The sequence below is a fragment of the Vicia villosa genome, unplaced genomic scaffold, assembly GCF_029867415.1.
Source record: "Vicia villosa cultivar HV-30 ecotype Madison, WI unplaced genomic scaffold, Vvil1.0 ctg.000844F_1_1, whole genome shotgun sequence".
Taxonomy (NCBI): domain Eukaryota; kingdom Viridiplantae; phylum Streptophyta; class Magnoliopsida; order Fabales; family Fabaceae; genus Vicia; species Vicia villosa.
In genome coordinates, this window is record NW_026705374.1 from 409940 (window position 1) to 428319 (window position 18380).

General features: G+C 32.5%; 3 protein-coding genes across 3 annotated transcripts; 1 reads left to right on the forward strand and 2 right to left on the reverse strand.

Annotated features, from left to right (window-relative positions):
* Positions 1-947: 947 nt before the first annotated feature.
* On the forward strand, positions 948-3019 carry LOC131631577 (uncharacterized). Its single transcript, XM_058902368.1, has 2 exons — positions 948-1425; positions 2208-3019. Exons 1-2 carry the CDS (start codon positions 1013-1015, stop codon positions 2239-2241), a joined length of 447 nt encoding a protein of 148 aa, XP_058758351.1. The 5' UTR covers positions 948-1012; the 3' UTR covers positions 2242-3019.
* Positions 2935-3271, reverse strand: LOC131631579 (uncharacterized). Its single transcript, XM_058902370.1, has one exon. It carries the CDS (start codon positions 3178-3180, stop codon positions 2971-2973), a length of 210 nt encoding a protein of 69 aa, XP_058758353.1. The 5' UTR covers positions 3181-3271; the 3' UTR covers positions 2935-2970.
* Positions 3272-16365: 13094 nt separating this feature from the next.
* Positions 16366-17492, reverse strand: LOC131631578 (uncharacterized). Its single transcript, XM_058902369.1, has one exon. It carries the CDS (start codon positions 17242-17244, stop codon positions 17032-17034), a length of 213 nt encoding a protein of 70 aa, XP_058758352.1. The 5' UTR covers positions 17245-17492; the 3' UTR covers positions 16366-17031.
* Positions 17493-18380: the final 888 nt, after the last annotated feature.

Below are 18380 nucleotides of genomic sequence, written 5' to 3' on the forward strand. Positions count from 1 at the left end.
CATTTCAAAAGACATTTGTTTGACTATGTCCTAGGATCAATCTAGTCGATCCTGCGAGTAACCTAAGTATATTTTATAGTTTGGAGGACTAGCGGTTGTTTACCGGAAATCACCGTAAACAGGATGCCAAGTGTGAAGATTCCATAGCTATGTCAGCATGAAGGGAGACACAATTTGAAATCCGTATTTCTCAACAGGCGAATCAATTTTTTTTTAAGGGAGAATATCAAATCTCACTTATTTGACAGGAGGTATCATATTAATAGAATAATATTTAACAATATTAAATTATATGTATGGATAAATATAGTATTATTTTGTATCAATCATTCTATACAATTATGGTATAAAGAATACATTTATTGTTATAACTATGAACACAATAAATAGTTAAATATATCTATCAGAAATACAATAATTATTTTATAGTTAAATATATCCTTTTAAATTAATTAAACATACTCTATTATTTAAATTTTTTTTATGTATAGTACGGATAACAAAGACATCTCTTAATAAATTATAATCTTACTATAACTTTATTTATATAAATAAATCTAAAATGTTTTGTTGTTTTAACCTGTACCTCATACGAGTCTAAATATTAGTATACATTAAAACTAACTTTAATTTTTTTTTATTAAAGTAATATTTATACAGAAATTAATAACAATAATATTTTTGTTTATAATTATAATGTTTTTCTTTTTACCAGCACATTCCATATATATTACTACCTCCGGTCCCATTTATAAGAAAAGATTCTCTTTTTAGATACATTGAATAAATAATGTATCCGGACAATCTGTTGTCCAGATACATTATTTATTCAATGTATCTAAAAAGAGAATTTTTTCTTATAAATGAGACCAGAGGGAGTATATATTATATTATATATATAACCATTAATTTCCTTAGTTCCCAATAATATAATAAGACAATTTTCTTTCTCTTTCAATTTCAATTCCTCAAATTGCGTAATTTTTTCAAGTTTCACAAGATAGAGAGAACCATGATAATCCAAGAGGAAGAAGACCAGCAATCAAAGATTTTATACGACCTAGTTTCCATGATCATCAACACTCTCAAGCTCCCTCCATTACCCTTCCCTTTCTCCACTCCATATCCATCCTATTCTCCATCTTCTGCGTCTTCATCTACGTCTAAGACACAGCCGTGGTGGATGACAGTGTTGCTAAAATTCCCGTATGATTCACCGGCAGTATTGGTGTCTCTTTTTCTGTTCGTATGCTTAGCTTTGATGCTTTTTGGATCGGTGATTTTCTTGACTGGGTTGCTTTTGTTGCCGTGGATTACTGTTTTAGTGGTGGTTTTCTATGCTGCTGCTTTTGTTTCCAATGTGTCCTTCATGGGTCGTTTTGTTCTTGGTTCTATTGGGGTTGCACTTGCACGAGGGTGTTCAAGGTAAGCCTCTCTTTCTTGATTTCTAGAGTCTACACCATTCTTATTTTTTCATCTTTCTTACATATATTTTTCTTGTCTCATGGGTTTTGTTCGTTAAGTGAATATTCATTTTTTTTTATCAGTGTCGGTTTAGTTCGGTTTAGGGGTCAGTTCTGACATTAAGTGGTTTCAGCCCCTTCCGATCGCATCGCAGTTGCGGGGATCGTGATTTTCCCTACCAAGTGAAAAAAAATTCTTAATTAATACATTTAAGTGTTGATGAAATTAGGTATGGCTGAATGTTGACTAAATGTTTGTTGAAATGACAGTTATTCTGGAACTTTTAGAGTTGGATATTATATCAGAATTTTAAATTGTGGTCTGCAACCGTATTTGCAACGTAAATATTGTTGAAGTGGTAGTCTCTCTCTGCAACCGCGTCGAACTGATTTATAATCACGTGTCCGACTGCATTAAAAACCACAACCTACAACTTTTCATTTTTTTTCAAGTATTTTCTTCAAAATTCAATATTTCATAACCCCAAAACTCAATTTAATTATGATGTAATGAAATACCTTAACATTGACTGCAATGCACATCTCATTGACCTTAACGTGCATCGCAATAGGCACAGTGACCGGAATCACAACCATATCCATGGCCAGAAACATAATTTAAAACCTTGCCTGCAAATACTCCCACAATTAATTTAATGACATGCATTAGTGATAAGTTTAATGTTTTGTAAATTATTAGTACCTAGTTATTTATTTTGAGTGTCTCAATTTGTTGTTTTGCAGAGGAGATAAGGCCAACATACTGCTAAAGCGCTAGGACGGAAAATATTTGTCAGAAAAAGTAAGGTTAATTAGGTACATCTGCTATGATAATGTCAATTAAGAGAGTCTTGTTACTGAGAATTCTTATTGGTACAGTTTACATTTGCAAGAACTTCTGTATTTTCATTTAGTTACTTAGTTAAATTGTGATTTCTCCATTCAACTGTTTTTCAGATTGTGGTATGTTTTATTGACATGTATTTTCTTCACTTAAAATTTGGTCTAAAATCTAAGTACCATGGTTTGAAATTGCTGTTGTGGTTAAGGGAGTTGCAATTGTAATCGTTGCAATTGTTGTGACGCGTATTGCAGCCTTTGTAGCGAGAATTTAGATTGAAACATATTTGAAATATATTTAATCTTAAGATTTTTCATTACATCGAAATTTGAAGGCGTTGAAATTTTGAATTTTGATGAAAATATTTAAAATGGGTGGAATTGTTTATATGGTTCCTAATGTTGTCGTTACGTGATTTAAAACACATCACAATTGCGATCTGATGTGGTTGCAGAGAAAACCACATCCGCAATATTGCGGACCACAATTTAAAAATTTAAAACCATGCCAAGTATTGACACTGAATTCCTTGAACAATTCAATTAGGAACCAAATGATTTGATGATCTGTAATGGTAGCAAGAGAAATGTCAACATACAAATTGTTGAATACAAATTTAAAACTCACCACTAAGAGACAGGTGGATATATTATACAATATGATGACTTAACCACTACCAATATGAACTTTAATGGCAACAAGAAAGATGACCATAAAGCCAAAGAAGAGAAGAGAATGAACAAAAATGGAAATAGCACTTGTTTGGAAATTAACAAACTCAATTGCCCTGCCTTTGCCTGGTAGCTGAAACAGTAATCCAGGAGAAAATATTACAAACAGGACCAAGCCTATAATAATAGGAGCCCAATCTGCCATTTATGTTAATTTGTGGTAAGAGATACAAATGCTAAAGAAAAATGTAACATATGTTTTGAGATGTAGGTGAATTTATAAGCAAATTATTGAAGGCTTGAGAGTATAAGATATGGATGAAACAAAGGACAACATAGAATTCAAGGTGAAAGAAAATGGAAGATAGGGACAAATAGAATGGTTTTGGCTTTCATCAAATTCGGCAGAAGCATTGGATAAAACGATAACTTGAAAGTTATACATGGACGGCTGCCAAAGGGAGGCATGGAATAATATCAAGCTTGTCAAGTATTTGTTTTCCATGGTTTCTTGAAAAATATTGGAAAGTTTATTTATTTTTGGTTACTAAGCAAAACCAAAAAAAAAAAAAACTAGATTCTTAAAAATAAAGATCATGCAACATCAACGGTATTAGAGTTTACCATATTAGAGTTTGACCTAACTAATCCTTACAAAATCGGTTGGTAAGGTGAAGAGTGTTCCTTTATATATACTCTTTCAATGTTATATCTCCAATCAATGTGGGACTTTAGAATTTTCCTATTAAACAGTAACAGCGTTACTCAATTTAAGAGAAGAGAAAGTGTGAATTAGAAGTTCCTCGTTACTAGATGTGTCTAGCTTTTTCATGTATTTTGCACTTTGATTTCCTTTTTGGAGAGTGTGGATATAACTCTAAAAAGAGTGCTCTCAAGCAAAAATTCTTTAATATTTTGGATCAACACCACATATTTATGATACTTGTTCAAAGTTGTTTAAATGAAGTTGATATTGAATAAATAGTCAGTGTAATTAACCAAGTAATGTTCATACAATTATCTATTGAGAGCTCATTGTGAATAACCCAAAGTTCTTTAATATTTTAGGGCAGGTGTGTAGCAACCTGTCCTAAAAAATTTAGATTTTAGAGTCGCCACCTATTCTGTCAGGGCGAATAGGAAATCCTACGAAGTTTAGAGATCTGGATAAGTTATTATAATCAGGTCAAGGGAAGGTGTTAGGCACCCTTAACCCTTTCCTAAGGTTTTATTTAAGGCACATGTTTACGGCTTAAAAGTATTAAGGTGAGGTTTGTGGCTACATAAAGAAAGATGACAAAAAGTTAATAGGGTAAACCTTAAACCTATTGAAGTTTTGGAGAAGGGGACTCGCCTTGGTTACCAAGTGCCTACGTACCTCCTTATGGAGGATCAGAGTCTACGTAGTTCGGGGTATGTTGGTGTTTTTTAGAGGTTGTATGCATTTGAAATTTGTATGTTGAGGTGTATTTTAAATTAATTGCAGTACGCAGTTTGCAATCAATCGCAGTTTTGTGTAATTCGTAGTTTGTGAAGATGTTAAAGGTTTATTATATGGCATACAACCCTATTTAATATTTTGAAGTTTTGTTAATCGCATTGATCAATAGATTTGATCAACATAATTAACAAATTGATAAAGAATTAACCTTATTACTAATTATCATAATAGATTGATTCAGTTAAAACCTTTAGTAAATTGAACTGGTTTGAATAGATTATTTTAATTTAAATAAATTGAATAATTTATTATTAATCATCGTAATCAATTGATTCGATCAAAACGATTAATAAATTGACCCTTAACCTAAATTAGCTTGACAAAATTAATTTTGTCGCTAACTATCGTAATCAATTGATTTGATTTAAACGATAAGCGAAGTGACCTTGATATAAACGTTTTAATAAAAATTAATCTTAATATATTAAATTAAAATATGATTTTTTATCAACGCGAATATTAGGCATAATCAAATCGATTAAAAATTTGCATAAAAATTAATTAACAAAAATGATTAAAACTTAATAAATAAATTAATTATTTCGTGGCGCAGGGGGGTGTATTTTATCAGAGTAAACATGCAAAGGGTGTCACAATTCAAAAATAAAAGAAAACACACGTTCGGCATATGTCATGCATTCACTGAAACATCTGAAATTATAACTCATAGATAAAAATCATGTTTACACAGCGGAATCAAATCATCAAGTCAACATTACATCGTTAATGTATCAGACTTCAAATAAAATAAACAATAGAGTTATAATTCGAAACTCAAAACATCGCGTCCCCAGTGTTACATCTATCAGAGCATGACACCGACACAACAACTAAACCAACTTATGAGCTAATCCTCACCAAGTCGAAAGCAGCTATCCTCAATCTGAAAATTGTCAACAAGTAAGGGTGAGTCTCATTCTCAATTAATCAATGTTATGCATTCATAAGCAACAAAACATCATAATATATCATTCACCCAACTTGTCATATATTCATATTCACATCTATTATTCATCAATTCACACAATAATAGATTACAACACAACACAGAAATCCATACAATCGTGTTATGACAAAATGCATATGACACAACTGACACTATGCATGTGGTACCAAAATTCGTGAATCATATTCACAGGACTTCTCTCTACGATACTGCCCTTCAAGTCGCTTACACCCCACATGGCACACGACTAACCTCATCGCTCACACCCCCATGGGCACACGATGACTGCTTACTAATCTCCGCACAATGGGAATTAGCCACCAACGATCCACTCATTAACGGGATCCAATGTAATTGATTTATGAATGAATGCACACATATCACATACTTATATCGTCACCGATCCGATGCTTAACATCGTCTCATTTCATCTCACCAATATCATCACAAACAAGTATGTACATGTCCAAGCATCATTCAATCATTCACATACATTCACCACAATCAACATATTAATATTAACAACATATTAATATTCACAAATCATCAATCATCATCATGTAATTCTCAACAATCATCACATCGTAATGTTTTCAAAACAACATCTTATATTGTCACATTTCATCATATATGTCAACAATACATTATCCAATTAAACAAATCGTCACATGATTAATATTTCAACATAGCATGTATTTAACACATCTCATCACATATATGTACAATACATCATTCACCAAGAAATAAAATCATATTTAAAAATAATTGGATTCACACCTCATTCCATCGTTTAAACACGTAGGCTATCTCATAAGATTCATCGTACTCGAAACGACACTAAAAACAGACCTACGGTTTGAAAGTTACACATCATTTAACTTTCCCAAGAAATAATTATCGCTACAGCACGCGGCGCAACCAAAGTTCGCGGCGCGACCTGAACCACACAAACACGTTCGCGGCGCCAACCTATGCACGCGGCGCGATGCGAGAAAACAAGTACGCCTTTGCGGCGCCAACACATGGACGCGGCGCGAGCTGGCGATTTTGCAGAATTACGGGTCTGCGTTCAGACTCTGCGATTTCACCTCCTTTTCACCCAAAAACGATTCCAGACATCGCAGACAGGCATATAATCATCGAATTTCTCATCACACATCATTATACATCAAAACAACACATCAATAACCAACAATATATACAAATTCATCAATTATCCCAAATCATAACATACCTAACAATATCAAATCCCAATATACCCAATCGAATCGAATCATACGTTAATCCATCCTATTACCCATAATCACATAATAGAAATTAACCGGAAGAGTCCCCCCTTACCTTAGCCAAGAGTTCTTGATTGGTCTCACCCTCCATTGCTCCTCTTCACGTACCAGCTTTCCAATCCCTCATCTCCTCTGTTCTGCTTTTCACGTTCCTTTTTCCTTTCTCCCAATTTTCCTTATTTTTATGAAAAATAACATATTAATTAGTAAAGGGCTTTACTAACATAGCACCCCCTCTTTACTAACACCACACTTGGCCCAATACTATAAACCATCTTTCTTCCAATTAAATCCCACAAACCACCAATAATTCTAATTATAAATTAAATTTCCATTTAAATTAAAAATTAAAATATACGGGTGTTACACTCCCTCTCTCTCTCTTCGTTCTCTTACCAACATACCAAAACCCACAAAAACCACCACCACCACCGTGAAACCACCCCAACGCCACCGTGAAAACCCAGTTCTCCGATGAATATTCATCGGAGTATTCATAACTCCATACATCCCAACCCAGAAACCTGAAACCCAGATGAAGATCCTCATGATCTTCATCTTCTCCGCCCCAACCTTCAACCGTAAGCCCAAAAAATAAAAAAGAAAGCAATAACCCTAACCCTAACACATGAACCCTAACCTAATCTTCATCCAAACCCTTGGAACCCTAACCCTATTTAAGAACCCTAACCCCAAATTTTTCAGCAAACACAATCAAACAAACCAAAAACGCATGTAATCAATCACAAGACCTAAGCTAAGTGGCTCGGGTTACCTTTTGGTCTTGAATTTCTGGATCGTGTAAGCTCCGACCTCCTTATTGATCCTTCCTCTATTTGCTTGCAGGTACCGGCGTAGGTGGACGAAGGTGAAGGCTACGGATTCACGGCCAAGGGTTCTCTCTCTCCAATTCTGATTTTTCTTCCTCTTCTTTAGGTTTAGGTTTTTAGTTTATATAGTCTTGGGGTTAGATTTATTTTAGTAAGAGTAGATTTAATCTGTTATAATCTCTAGATTTGATTTGATTGTTGTAAATTAGATTGATTTGTATTTGGACGTTGTAAATTAGATTCATGAAATAAAATCTGATTTTCGTTTTTGTTAAGATTTAATCTTTCTGGACTTGGGCTGAAGAACAATTTAGGGTTTGTGTTTCACGGTGCTGGGGCGGCGCCGTAGCTAGGAGAAGGTAAACAGGACTTTGCCCTAGTTAACTTCGGTCAACATTCTAAAAAAAATAATAAAAAAAAAACAATAAATAAATAAATAAATAAAATTAATACTAATTATCAATCTTATAATATCACCTAATTATTTATTAAAACATTTTTTTTATAAATTAGTACAACACAAAAACGGTTTTTTTATTATATACAAATTTTTATTAATCTCAATAAAGAAAACCATAAAAAAACAATATATGTTAGTTAAATGATTAATTGAGATTAATATAGAAATTAATAACTAATAACTTAAACTAATAATATATATGATAATAGAATTTAAATAAAACCCTAAATGATATATTTAGTAAAAAGTAAAAAACAACCAAATATTTTCTTTATACAAAGAATATGGAAGAAATAATATTAATGGGCCAATATTCATATTGGGCTCAAAAGGATTCCTATAAAATACACCTCCCCTCTATTCTGAATTTTGGAGAGGTATTTAAGAATGGGCTTAACAATTGAAATGTCAAGCCCAATAGGCACCCCCATTTTTAAATACACCCTTATAAGAGATTGGATTTAACAATAGAAGTGTTAAACCCCATGACCCTTATTTTAATAGCCCTGATGTATTAATATACGTAGGTTGTATCGGGTAAATTTTGGGGTATGACAAGGTGCAAAAGGTAATGTACTGTCAAAGAAAATATGAGTTTATGTGTCATTACAACTTCCATCTACATTGATAATAGTGCAAGAGTAGTTAATGGAGTTCCACTTAATGAAACATTTTTCCTGTGTGTCCTGTTTCAGGTTTAATTAAACAAGTTTAGAAAAAATATTTTATGGAGTAGGATGTCAAGGACAGTATATACCTAAGGATGGTTTTATGTGATATATAAGTATAATTGCAGTTTTTCCAAGCCCACCAGATTTTTCTGTAAAGAGGTTATGACGGGTATCATGTAACTTGTTTTTTATCCAAATATTTATATCCTGGGACAAAAAGAAACCAAGATGATTATACCCAAGGTACAAGCAAAGGTTTATAAAATATGTATTGTTACAAACACAATGAAGAAAAGTTTCATCTTCTAGGTAACATTTAGAGCATATAGTTAAGGGGGCCATGTCGTGATGGTGAGGGAGAAAGTGGGTAGGAAAAGAGTTGTTGCAAAAAAATCCAAAAAATAAACTTTATCTTTTCTAGAAGGCATCATTTTCATATCCAATTCCAGGATTAAGATTCCATGTTAGGATCATGTAAATCTTCTTTGTTTCATATAATCCAAGAGTAGCTTCTTTTAATAGTGTAAGTACTATTTATGTGATCAGAACAAATGAAGACTTCTCTTTTATCGGGGTTAAAGATAAGACTTTTGGTGGTGTGATCAGTGATGATGTAATTATGGAGTTAAGTATACAAGAGGTGGATGTTGTTGAAACATACAATCACACATTTGGTAAACAATTGAGGGTTTGAATATGTGGAGAAAGAGAGAGTGAGAGAGAGAGAAAGAGGGAGACAGAGAAAGAGCGAGAGAAAGGGAGAATTGAGGGTATGAGAATTTTGATTTCATTCAATCTACATTACAAACATACCATTATGGTATCTATAAAAATTGGGATACAAAAAGCATCAAGTCAAGAGCCAGAAAAGTCAAAAAATTAAGGCTATAACTGATTAACATAAACCTATAACTAGTTACAGCTGACACAAACCAGAAAAATACAGCCAGGTGTAACTAGTTACTGCAAATGCGTAACCGGTTACAACAACTTCAAAAGTGATTTTTTGCTGCCTATTTGACCTTTTTGATGCATGGGACCGGCTACATCCCTCGTGTTAACCGCTTAGAACATTTGAAACACTTCCAAAACACATAACACACCACTTTATTTCAAGTTCTCCGAGTATTCCCTGCACATGCTCATCTTCAACCTTTAGAACACATCCTTTGTGACTCCATTAGTCAACAACTCAGCAACTTGGTCTTCACTTCTACAATATCTCAAGCTTAACTTTTCTTCACTAACTAGATCCCTCAAGTAGTGAAACCTCATCTCAATATGATTTCTCCTCACATGTGCAACTGGGTTCTTTGAAAGATTAATTGCGGAAACGTAATCATCCAAGAGTGTAACAACCCCACCCTCTCTGTTGTCCAGCTCCTTCAATAGATTCATTAGCCACGCGCTTGGAACGCACATAATGAAGCAACAATATAATCAGCCTCACAAGACAATAGTGAAACTCCCAATTCCTTCTTTGAACATCATGAGATTGGTGTTCCATCGAACATAAAGATGTATCGAGCTGTAAACTTTCGAACATCTTTATCTCCACACTAATTAGAATCGATTAAATCAAGTAAATTGCATTCTATTCCCGTATCCGTTGTGGGAAAGATGATTCTGCATCCAAAAGATCCTTTGAAGTGTCTTAGGATCCTCATGACTGCTCCCAAGTGAGACACTTTCAGTCTCTCCATTAATCTACTTGCAATACTGACACTAAACACCAAATTTGGTTGTGTATTACACAAGTAACATAATGATCCAATAAACCTTCTATATTGAGTTAGATTTATGTTCTGCTCCTTCTCATTCTTTGAAAGTTGCATCCTTGGTTCAGATGGTATAATGACAGTATTACAATGCTCCATTTCACACATCTTCAATATTTAAAGGGAATATCTTCTTTGATGCATAAGTAGTCCCCTTTTGGACTTGTGGAACTCTATACCAAGAAAGTATGTCATGACACCTCGATCTCTCATCTTGAATTCTTTTATAAGCTCACTCTTGAAATTATAAATATTATTCTTATTGCTACCCGTGATTAAAAAATCGTCTATGAATATAAAAAGAATGATCATGCTTTCATTTGTATTTTTCTTCACATAAACACCATGTTCAGATAAAAATTTCTTGAAAGAATGTTCTTTAGGAAGCCATATATCCTTTTTTCCAAGTTGTTGGAGCTTGCTCCAAACCATACAATGCTTCTATCAACTTTTAAAACCTTCCCTCTTGTTTTTTCACAACAAGACCAAAGGGGTTGTTCTACATAAACCTCCTGTTCAAGCGAATCGCTAAAAAATGAAGATTTCATGTTCATTTGTTAGATGGACCAAATGTTGTTATTTAAAATACCAACAACTAGTTCAACTAGTCAATCCTAGCAACTGGTGCAAATACCTCTTCAAGTCAAGTAGACATTTGTGAATTTGTAACTTCACCTTCGCTTTATCAGCTCCAACATACCTTTTCTAGAATTTCACACGCTTGCTTTGACGATTTGCAATGACCAACCTTTTCGAAGTTGTCACACCCGCTTATATATATTTTGCTGCGGGGTTGGGTGGAAAAACCCGAACCCAATGGATGTGGACGTGGTGTTATTTTGTCACCCGAATAGTCTTTGGATTCGGGTTGTGATTTCGGGTGCAGATTTGAATAGTGTGAAATCCGCACCCGATCCAATTCGTTCCTATCCTTAGAGAAGACGCAACAATAATTGGATACTTACAAAAGCATTCTATGAAAGTGAGGAGCTTTCTTAGGTTAAAAAATTGAAGGAATTTCAATTATATAATATAATATCTTCAAAAAATAATTAAAAAAACTGCATAATAGAAAAAATATTTTATTTTATTTTTTATTTTATAATTGTTCTCTTTTTTAAATTTTTCCTATAACTTTATAATTGTTAAAAGATATTATCTAACAACTATCAGATACTTATAATTGTTAAAAGATATTATCTACGGATCTTGCATATATTTGTTTCTAGCGGAAAAAAAAGATAAGATAATTAATATCAATAATCAAAAATATTTTTGGTACAAATAAAAATTTAATAGAACAAACCTTAAACCCATATGGTTTTCTGCTCTTGCAATCAATCGTAGAGAATTTTTCCAAATTTCCTTAGGTTTCAAGCGTTTCATATATTTCATTTAGATTTCCAATATTGTAAGAGAACTTATATAATGGACGTCCCTTAAATTTCACGCGGATCACTTATGGTGGATTCTTGAGTGTTGATAACCTTTAAATGGACGACAAAGATTTGTTTAAGGCCATTGAGTGAAAATAGTGGAAAAAACACTTAACCATCATCTCAATTTTTAAAACAACCGAGGGGTTAGAGTACAAAGTTTTTGGGTTGAATATACAATACCCCTTGTAATATAGGCGTCATTTTACACCCCTGTAAAAAAATATTTGGATCACCCCCTTGAAATGTTTAAATTTATGTCTTTTGTCCTCCTAAGTGCACAAGTTACCCCCCTGTAATAATATATTTTTTGATTTACCACCACCCCCCCCCCCCCCCCCCCCCCCCCCGCGATTTAATGATTAATTTGTACGCTTAGAGGGGAATCCAAAAAATATAAATATTTATTGCAGGGGGTAAAGCGAAAATCGCTTACATTACAGGGGGTAAAGTGGTATAACATTTTATTAACAAAACGGGTTACTTTGTTTACCCAGAATATTAAGAATACATTGTATGAAACAAATCTTCGCAGAATATCAATATTGTTTATCAAGAATATTAAAAGACTTAATTACAATTTTGGTCCCCCTATTTTACCTAATTCACGAAATCGGTTCCCCTATTTTAGATTTAAACAATTTTGGTCCCTCCGTTTTAAATTTGAATAATTTTTTCCTCATTTTTTAAATTTTAAACAATTTTAGTCCTCCTTTCAGACTTTTGTAATTAAAATTAACGATGTTTTCATTTTTTTAATAACAAATTACTTGTGAAACATGACAAATAATTGTATATAAACATATTGTTGTACTTTTAAACATAAAAATATAAATTAAAGAATAAAAATAGCTCATAGGTTTTCTTTAAAAAAAAGTGAGAGGGGGACTGAAACATTTAGAATTTAAAATAGAGGACCAAAACTATTTGAATTTGAAATTGGGGGACTAATTTCGTGAATCAGACAAAATGAAGGGACCAAAACTGTAATTTAGCTATATTAAAATTACAGCATGAGCAGGTCTTATACAATATTTGTTGCATATAACGTATTTTTAATATTTTGGGTAAACAATGTAACTATTTTTGTAATAAAAAAATATTTTATCCTAACCCCTCGATTTAAAAAAAATAGAGGGGTTAGGTATTATTATATTTAAAAAATGGCTAAATTGTTTATCCAGAATATAAAAAATACATTGTATGTAACAAATCTTTGCAGAATATCAAAATTATTTACCCAAAATATTAAAAATACAGCATGTTCAGGTCCCATATGTAACACCCTATTCTTATTAGATTTTATTTAATTAGGATTATTTGATATTTGATAATTGTTTGTGTCTTTTATTTAATTATTGTTTGAGTGATAATTATTTAATTGTGTGGTAATATGTTATTTAGTTAATTAATAAATGGTAGAATTATATTAGAATTAGCTATTGGGCTTAGTTGAATTAGAAATGAGAATGGTGGATGGGTTAAGCTCAATGAGATAATGAGAGTTAGAAGAGGATTCTAAACTGGGAAAAGATAGAAAGAAGAGAAAATAGGCATAGAGAAGAGAAGAGAAGAAAAGAGAAGAGGAAGTAGATTCTTGAAGAGGTTGGATTAAGAGCTAGAGGTAAGGGTTAGAATCCAAATTCTTGTAGAATCTATGATTGGGTCATGTGTTTGTGTATGTGTTATCTTCAATCCTTGCTATTTCATGAAAAGGTGTAAACCCTAACTTTTGTGCTAATTTCTATGGATTTACATGATTAAACATGATTTTGATGAATGTTATGGTTCAATAATGATTAATACAGGTTGTATTTGATGTATATTGATGTTTGGAAGTGATTTGGAGTAGTGGATTGTGTATTTCGCAGTTCTGAATGTTGCTGTTTTTTCTGTGAAATCGTAGGTCCGCTAAGCAGCCCCAGGCTCCCTAAGCGGATGCTGTTTGTTTTTCAAAAATAAAAGGAGCTCACTAAGCGGACCCAGCCCGCTAAGCGGAGCCCGATTTGTGATTCGATACTGTTTTTGACCGCTTGAAGCGGGGTTATTGAAATTTCAATTGCATAAGCGCGCTTGAAGGTCGCTGAGCGGACCTTGCTGTATGCAACTTTTCCAAACTTTGAAATGTTAAATCTTTTGATCCGTAACTCCTTTTTATGTGTCGTTTGAAGCGTTAGGAAGCTATTGTGATGTTCTATATGATAGTATAAGATTGATTTTCACTTGAGTGATTAATTATGATGTTGTTAAGTGAAATAACATGTAATTGTCTTATGTGCGTTATGTTTTGGCATGTGATGAATAGCAATTGTTGGAATACTTTGTGGAGATGTATTCATGATGTTTGTGATTGGATATATGATGGTTTTTATGCCTTGTTGCAATTGTTATTTTGGCGTATGAATCCTGTACAATTGGTGAATAATTCAATGAGTGAATTATTGAGGTATGCGGTATGTTAAGATTGGTGTGGATAATCTTAATAGCATATGTGTTGAGATAATTGTATATGCATTCATGGTTGGCTTTGAAATATAGGCGGTGAAACTTTGGGTTCACATGTTGGCTTGGATTTCTAAAGGTAGAATCGGGAACGGTGAAACTTTGGTTTCACAAGAAAGACGTTGATCCTTAATTGGAAATAGGCGTAATGGCTTTGATCTTGTCCGGATTGGAAGCATGACTTGGATTCTAGATATTGAATCAGAAAGCGGTGAAACATTGGGTTCACATGGTACCACATTCATTGAGTCACATTTGTTACATTTGAGTCACATTGTGTGCTATGTGATTTCCTTATCTACATGGGATTTAGTTGGTGTGATGATTGGTATATGATATGTGAATTGCTTAATTGAGAAGTGTGATGAATTGTGAAATGTATGCTTGTTTATGTGCATTTCTCATTATTATATTTTCTATGAAAATTTGAATTCTCACCCTTCTATTTGAATGTTGCCCTTTGTTGGTAACGTGCAGGTTTAGACGAGTAGTTGCTTGTTCGTGGCTTAGCCGAAGAGCTCCGAGTTTCGTTATTTGATTAGGTAGTGAGTCGATGCTCTGGTCATGTAACACTGGGTTAGGATTAGTGGTGTTGAACTCATGTTTTAGTCGGATTTGTATCTTAATACTACCTTACAATTTCGTATGATGTTTATTGTTGTTGTGAGAGGCCTTAGTGCCAAGTATTTTGGATATGATGTTATGATTCCGTCTTGGATATTATTTGTGATATGATCATGGTATGGGATATGGATCATTATAAAATTCATGAGTATTCGATATTTCCGCTGTGTATGCATATTCTTAATGAATTATGTTAAGATAAGATGTGTTATTATGATGACGAGATGAATTGTATATTTATGGATGTATGTTCGTTGGTTTTTAAAAGCTTTTAGTTTTTGAAAACGTTGTTGTGACGCCCCTTGTTTATATGCATGTTTACTCTGAATATTGGTTTATTATTAATTTGGGGTATTGGCAAGGGGTGCTACACCATACAAGATGCTAGAGATCGACACTAGAATGTTAGTCATGCCTTCACCAAAATTGATGGTTGATTCTATCATTATCACTGCTTTCACTATAGTGAAAGCAGTGATAATAGTTATATTTTGTTAGTGATAATGGTTGATTCTAATGCATTCAACTTTTTAGGAATGTTAGTGATAATGTTAATGATCGAATGTTAATGATCGACACTAGAATGTTAGTGATAATGGTTGATTCTAATGCATTCAACTTTTTGTTCCAAAAATTGGAAAATATTTTTTCAACACTTGCAATCCACCACTAAAGAATTTTGAAATAAATAATAGTTATTCAAAACTTTTAACCATAACAACAACACCAACACCATTGTTTGAGATGGATTGCAAAAGCTGAAAAGATATTTTGTTCAAGGTAGAAGAACATTTTTTTTCAGTTTTGCAATCCATCTTAAAAAAAATGATGCATTATACGGTGGGACGGCAACAAATATGATAGATTAGGGTGGAATCTGTTCAGCGAGTGTTTTATAGTATTAAATCGTGTGACTAAATCCGATTAAATTAAATAATTCGGTTAAATAAATTGATATGTATGACAAATTATATATTTATTAAATCGGTTAAACATGATGACTTTGTCTCTAAAAAAATATTACTATATCTACAATATTTTCAAATATATCCTAACTTCACACACTGATTCTTTAAACTTAAATTTTAAACATAATCATCATACACAACAAAATAATATAAAATATTAATATAAAATATAAATTCAAATAAATTTTGAGAATGTTTAATTGCGAACAATGAAAAATTGTTTTAAATAAGTGTTGAACAAAATCTACTTATTTTTTTATGTTTTTAAAAAAATTATTAAAACGACGTTTTATTAAAAAAATATAGATTTAACCAGTTAATTTTATCGATTTTATTCGGTTTTAGTCGATTCTCACTAGTTCAATAAAATATTCAATCCAACAATTATATCAGACCAATGATCCTTTCGATTCCCGATTCAATCAGTTTGACCGACTGATTTGATCAGATTTTTAAAACAGAGGTAGAATCCAATTAATCTACTTAATAGTGAGATCTACTATCTATTTTTTATATCTATAACTTTAAATATGCATATCAAACGCAGCTATCTCATTTCCGCAAAAAGAAAACGCCTCTGACTCACCATGGAAAGTTACAAGTTTGCTTTTGTAATCTCTGCATCGTGGTTTACACCAAGACATAGCTGCAAATTCGCATCCTCTCAGATTAATTATTGTATCCAACACTTTACTCTTTCTAACTTTTCTTTTCTAGGAAGGGCTACATCTTATTCACCTCACATTAAATTACAAATTAATATGGACTCATTCTCGTAGAATTAAAAAATTGAGACAAAAAATAAAAAAAAAATTATATAGTAACAAAATATATAATTCCTATAGTTACATATCTTTTTTCTTTCTGAACAATAACTCAATATTATTACATCATCGTTCAAGAAACCGATGTAAGAAACCTTAAAAGGAAACTAAAAACACAAAAATTAAAAAAAAAAATGTAAACAAACACAAACATACTTATGGCATGTTTGTCATGTCTAACAACCAAAATTTAATTCAATTATTTTTCTTCTCTGAATGAAAATCTGGATTCAGTTAAAGTGTACATGAATACCAATAGCCACAATCAAGATAGTAAGTATACAAAAATATATAATAGCATGAATCAGAATAGAAATTCCACTAGTACTCATGTTACCAAATTCCACAACTCTACTCCTTGCTGGAAACTGGAAGAGCAACCCTGGTGACAAGACAATGAACAAAGCAACAGCAACAATCACTGGTCCCCAATCAGCTCCCATGATTGTTTGAAATTTAATTTTGAAGTTTTGTTGTGAAGTTTGGTAATAAGTAGATGATGAATTGCTTGGTCGTTAAGGAGGCAAAGGATATGCTAAACGTGGTGAGAAAAAAGACAGGTTGTTTATATGAGAAGAAAGGTATGTTATGTTATGTTATATTGTAGTGGCCAGTGAGATTGCTTTTGTGTGCCAGACTAAGGAACTGCTTTTCTTTTTCTTTTCCTTTTGTATTTCTTAAATAAACTTTCAAAGAATAAAAGTCATGTTAAGTTAACTTAAATGGATGTGTAAGAACATTTAAATTTTAAGAGTTGAAATTTGAGTAATTAGGCTACTAAATAAACAAAAACTTTTAAATAACAATGATCCCTCAAATTAAATGAGTCAATCAACAGACTTTATCTACCATATAAGAAAAGTTATATGTGTAGAAAAGCCTTTTCTAACCTTTGTCCATTTTGTAACACCTACTCATTTTGTTGGTTATTTGGTCTTTGTATATTGAATTTATCCATTATATTATTAAACAATTCTACCCCTCTTATTATATCTTTCTTTCACACATTTTCACTTCATTTTCCCTACTTTTTCTCTCACATTCTTTTTTCTTTTTCTCTTTTTCTCTCGCCGTTTCTCGCTCTCTTCTTTTCTTTCCCGGTCGTTTTGCATGGTGTTTTTGTGTTTGAATGTTGTTGTTGAACGTTTGATGAACACGATTTGTTGTGTTGAGCGTTGAGGACGATGATGAACATGATGATGTTGATGTTGCTGGGTTCGTGATGAACGGTGTTGAACGATTTTGGATGAATGAGTTGAGTTGATTGAAGATCTATGAAGATGATGACGAAAGTTGCGATTCTGAATCTCGGGTGAGGTATTTCTGGTTTTTGTTCTTGATCTCTCTTCCTCTCTCACGATTCTGAAGGATTTTGATTTTAAGGAATATGATGAACAAATTGTTTAGTTTTTTTATGAATGTTGGGATTTATCAGTGTTTGAGGTTTTGATGTTTGATGAACAGTGTTCTTCTGATAATTTCTGAAGGGTTTGTAAAATTGGGAAAATGATGAACTAGGGTTTTAGTTGTTTTTGCTCTGCGACTATTTTCTTGATGATTTTTGACCTTATCCATTGTC